The sequence below is a fragment of the Pezoporus flaviventris genome, unplaced genomic scaffold (genome assembly GCF_033815535.1).
Source record: "Pezoporus flaviventris isolate CSIRO_AGI_PZ_B2104156 unplaced genomic scaffold, CSIRO_AGI_Pfla_v1 ptg000029l, whole genome shotgun sequence".
NCBI lineage: Eukaryota > Metazoa > Chordata > Aves > Psittaciformes > Psittacidae > Pezoporus > Pezoporus flaviventris.
The window spans coordinates 14,383,614-14,388,751 of NW_026892577.1; the positions used below are offsets into that span (position 1 = coordinate 14,383,614).

General features: G+C 45.5%; 1 protein-coding gene across 2 annotated transcripts; it reads left to right on the forward strand.

The window, feature by feature from the left end:
* The first annotated feature begins 391 nt into the window (after positions 1–391).
* On the forward strand, positions 392–4,695 carry PPP1R3C (protein phosphatase 1 regulatory subunit 3C). Of its 2 annotated transcripts, none has more exons than XM_061459176.1 (2): positions 392–547; positions 2,166–4,695. In XM_061459176.1, the coding sequence occupies exons 1-2, from the start codon at positions 534–536 to the stop codon at positions 3,109–3,111; spliced, it is 960 nt and encodes a 319-aa protein (XP_061315160.1). In that variant the 5' UTR covers positions 392–533; the 3' UTR covers positions 3,112–4,695. The 2 variants fall into 2 exon arrangements, with proteins under 2 accessions (XP_061315160.1, XP_061315161.1); XM_061459177.1 differs by lacking the exon at positions 392–547 and adding an exon at positions 595–619.
* The last annotated feature ends 443 nt before the right edge of the window (positions 4,696–5,138 follow it).

Consider the following 5,138-nt stretch of genomic DNA (forward strand, 5'->3'; position numbering starts at 1 on the left):
TAGTCTTTGAAGAGCAGTAACTCAAGGATGGACCTTCTCTGGGCAACTCACAGCCTGCACAAAACAGTATGTGCTGCCGTGGGCGGTCCACCCCTCCAGCATCCGCAAGGGGCTTGTCAGCCTAGTGGATCCTGCACCTAGGGAGGCAGGGAGCGAGCAGCAGCAAGGCGTCGCTATTGCTAACGCTGCCGGCGCTGCGTCCTACTGACTTCTGTCCCCTTGCTCCGGAATCAGGCAGTAGATAGAATGCAGGACCTACGGCAGGGCCTGTCGCATCCTCGGCCGGGGCACAGGTCACCAGGGGGAGAGAGGGAAAGGATACCCCGGGTGTCCCTGCGGGGAGAGCGGCACTCAGCGCTCCGCAGCCTGGCCGGTCGGGACACGTGAACCGGCCGCAGCCACCGCCCCGCGGCGCGGGCTCGACCAGCGGAGGGGGCCGCCCCTTGGCCGCCCGCCGCGGGCAGGGCACATAAAGGCGGCGGCGAGGGTGAGCCGCGGAGCAGATCCGAGAGCAGCAGTGGCTGCGCGGCCCCATGCACTGCAGCAGGTAAGCGCCGCCCGGCTCGACTGCGCTCAGGTCCCCGCGTTATCCCGTACTTCTGCTCCGGTTTGTCTCTAGGTGCGCTCCCCCAGGCCCTCGGAAACTGCTCTGCTCTCCTGCCCTGCGCCCGGTTTACAGCGCCTGCAAAAGCGTCCTTGTATAGCGCCTGTCAGCACTGCTGAGCCCTCTGTATCCCGTGCTGCCGGTTCATTTGCGCCTCTCCTAGCAGCCTGCCTTTTCCAGGTTGTGCTGTTGGCGTTTGCTGGCGTTTTGCTGGGTATTGTCTCTTTTTTTTTTTGTCTCCTCCCTCTCTCTTCCGTGCTGCAAAAGCTTAGGAGCAGTTGCCCTAGGACCTGGTCACAGAAATTAAGAGTATTGTTGAAGCCCTTGTTTTTTTTCCTGTTAAAGCAAAGCAAAATGTGGTTAATTTGATGCTGGTGCTCCCCTTGCCCTACTTACTATGGCAAATACTGCCACAGGGAGGGGAAAAAAAAAAGGGAAAGAGAAGAAGTAAGAGGCCAGTGCAGTTTCTGCCTTTTTTTGGCAGGGCTCTGGAATACCAGTGGGAACCCTGGGAAGGAGAAAGCCGTTTATTTAAGTGACGAAGCAAATGCTCTGCCTTCCCATGACTCAACAGAAGTCTGCATTTCTAGCAAGGGCTGCATCCTTCTCAGGAGTAATGTGCTGCAGTTGAAGCCCCTTTTTTCAAATAGTCAAGCTAGCTGGCTTTGAATGGGCCATGCTCTTGCACAGTAATTGTCATTTTCAACATCGAAGAGGCTGGGTTGTGAACAAATCTTTAAAAATAAAGCTGTAGCATTCTCATTGAATACTTGCAGTAGGCTTTTGCCATGGGCTTTGGAGATTATAGAAAGATGTTTTTAAACCAGTTCTTGAAGCACAATAAGGTGAAAAAATAGTGTGTGACTTCTGCCCTTTTTCCATACCCCCCCCCCACTTTCACTCAACAGTCAAAGTTAACAGTGCAGGAGTTTTGTTACCTAGATCTGGGTTAACAGCTCATAGAAAAATACTTCCAAAGGTGCTTTAGCTTTTTATTCATCCAAATTAATCAAAACCCGGAGTGCCTAACAAATGCACTTATGGTTGTTCAGAGCCACAGCATGATGGTTCTGCATCAAGGTACATAGTATCCCATTTGATGCTCTGATGGGATAGGTGGCTTGCTTAATACAGTGCTGTCTCTACTCAGAGATGAAGCAACTGTTCCAGCTTGCTGGAACTTTTAAGACCTGTCTCAGAGTCTCTAAAAGGGAACCTGAAGTGGATGAGCACTTCTACTGCAACCGTTTTGCTTGTTACTAGGATGTTATTTTCTGTATTTTCAAGGAAATGTGTTTAATTAGCTATCACTAAAAGCTGTTTCAGAGATTTGGAAAAAGTTGAATTGAAATTGAAGGAGTTCAGCATTAGCAAGAAATGACTGAATAATGTCACCCTAGTTCCTTAGCTTGAACAGTCAATTTTAATTTAGGCTGCATTACTTAAAGCCATGCAAAGACAAGGTCATGAATAATTAAGACAGTTGAGGGAGCAAATAGCATTCTTCAGAAGCTTCTTACCTGATGTAACAAATAACATCCTGCCTTTCTGCTCATTTCAGAATGATACAGATTTTGGACCCAAGACCTTTGCCAAGTTCCATCATGCCCGTGGACGTGGCCATGAGAATTTGCTTAGCGCATTCTCCACCGCTGAAGAGTTTTCTTGGCCCCCTTGAGGACTGCCAAAGAAACAACTTTATGAACAGATTGAAACCCCTCAGACCATGTCTTCATGTGAAACGTGACTCCGAAGCTCAGAAGAGTGACTGGAACCACTCAGCAGCCCGAGCCAAGAAGCGAGTTGTGTTTGCAGACTCGAAAGGGCTATCCCTGACGGCAATACACACCTTCTCCGAGGTCCAGGAGCACTCCGGGTGGGATCTTCAGTTTGACCTCTTAGGGATTGAAAGCATAACATCTGGCTTAAAGCTACATGAGGAAGAAAACTTGATTCTGGGTTTCCCTCGGCCCTCAGCTGACTACCTGGACTTCAGGAACCGCCTGCAGAAGAACTTGGTCTGCCTGGAGAACTGCACCCTGAAAGAGAAAGTGCTGTCAGGCACTGTGAAAGTAAAAAATGTGAGCTTCGAAAAAAAAGTTCAGGTTCGAATCACCTTCGATACATGGAAGGCCTACACAGACGTTGAGTGTGTGTACATGAACAATGTTTATGGCGATTCTGAAAATGATACCTTCTCATTTACCATTGACTTGCCTCCTGCCATTTCCTCTGAAGACAGGGTAGAGTTTTGTGTTTCTTACCAAAGTGGAGGTCGTACCTTCTGGGACAATAATGAGGGTCAGAATTACAAGATTCTCCATGCAGAGTGGAAGCCCGATGGTGTTCAGATACCGTCTGCCAATAAAGACTGTGGAGATCCTCAGCCTCCTAGGAGAGGACAAGAGAGAGTGCTTGATCAACTTGGTAGTCCAAGGCTGTCAAGGGGTCTCTTTCCCCAGTGGCAGAGCTTGGGTCAGTTTGAAAATTCATCACCATATTGGTGATCAATATTAGCAAGGAAGCATTCTTTCATTTGGCAGTGGTGTTATCTGGTTCACACACTACATGACAAAACCATCTGGCAGGTTTTGTTGGCTGGCTGAACAAATCAAATTCACTTGTCTGTGGGACTTGTTAAACCATGTTATGCTACCGAAGTTCATAGCCAAACCTTATCCTTGTAAGGAAGGCAAACTAGGATACAACCAGTGCATATGCCACCTACTATAGAAATAGCATGTCCGTATCATAAGTATATGCTGCTGTCTTTCTGCTGTTGACTATCCTGAGTCACTAGAAGAGAGACTTGTGTGGAAGTATGGAAGGCAATGGTATCTTAGCAAGCTGTAGTAACTGCATGTGTTAGTACGTGCGTGTGTGCACACAGGGATGTTACATGAATGCAACATAATGAAATTTACACCTATTAGGTGTGCAGTAGAGACGGGGTGATGCTATCAGGATGGAGACTTGCTATGACTCTATATGCCTGTAGCAGAGGCAGATAAGAATGCATGGCTAGGATTTGTGGCTTCGATACAGGTTAAGAGACTAGGAGAGAGTAATGGGAAAGTGGGAAAAGAAGAGGTAGGATGTGCTGTATAACTTGGAGATGTGCAGTGTTCTAATTTGTACTTTCCAAAGCTGGTCTTCTAAATCCCAGAGGATGTTTTATGGGATAAAAAAGAGGATACAAAAAATGATGCAAAGTAAGTGTTGGAAGTGACTGCTGCTTTGGGAAGACAGCTCTGTCCTCATTGGCTTTGTGAATAATAAATGTCTTGCATCTGAGAACAAATCTAACCTCAACTTCATCATTCTACTCATCAGGCAGATGGTTACCTTCTAATGTTAAAGAAAAACATGCCTTTTAAAATTTAAAAACCACCTTACATGCCAAAAATAGGGTCAGGTGACAAAAAGTGATTTGTGAACTTCCCAGTCTGTAGCAGCATTAGATGATTTGATTCATCACCTGATCTTACAGCTTCTGATGGGTGAATGTCCTGCTCTCTTTTGCAAAGTCAGTGATGACTTTTCACAAGTCTGTAACATAGGCAGGGTCCTTCATATTGAAGACAGTGACTTAGCTACACTTTGTGAAAGCTATTTTCTTTAAAAGGGTAGGGTTGCTACTAGTTTTTTTTTCTAGACTGAATATAGGCTTGCACATAAATAGAAAACTATTTTATTGTACCTCATTTTTTGAAGTGTTTCCTTTCTTAGATTTCAGTAAATGTATGTTTTATATCTGTATGCTTATAATTTAGCTTTCTGAAGTGTCAAACTGTAAAGGTGATCTATGTTTCATGCAAGACTTGTGTGAGAAATTGTCCAAAACATACTCAGCAGGTGTGAATACTGGCACACATTTTAGCTGTACAGAAATGGTATTAACATCAAAATATAAATCACATTTTTGCCCATTGCTAAGTATAATATCTTGAGTCTGAAGCTACTCGCGGTGCAGCAAGATGATAAATATTAACGTGAAACAAGCCTCCTCCACTAGTTGCACTTTCTCCCTACATAACCCCTGCTGTTATGTGAAAACTATCCATTTTAAAAATAAATTGTATTTTGATACATCTGGTTGTTACGGTGTCAGCTCAATCTGTTTTATCAACTTCTTTAAACAACTTTAGTCGTGATACAACGCTCAACTAGTTCTTTGCCGTGGGATGTTGCTATGGTATATCTCAGGTTGGCAGCTGACGTTATTCTGAAGATTAAGTCCAAGCTCCTCACTAAATGAGAGGTCCTCAAAAGTATTCACCTCATAAGTTGTGTTATCTAAAAAAGCCAACCCTGTCTCTCACCTGCTCTAACTGGAATATTATTGGTTTGACAGATTCTGTCCGGAGTCTTGCTGTGGCGTGGCATTCTGGCAGGAGCCTGTCTAGTAGGTGCTATAGCACATGTGATGTTTTTATAGGTGCACCTACACAGCAGCACCTTGTGTTTACTGCCTTGCTTTCACCTGGTGCTTGGGTCATTGTGGTTTGGGGCTGTTTGGGGCACTGGGAAGTTG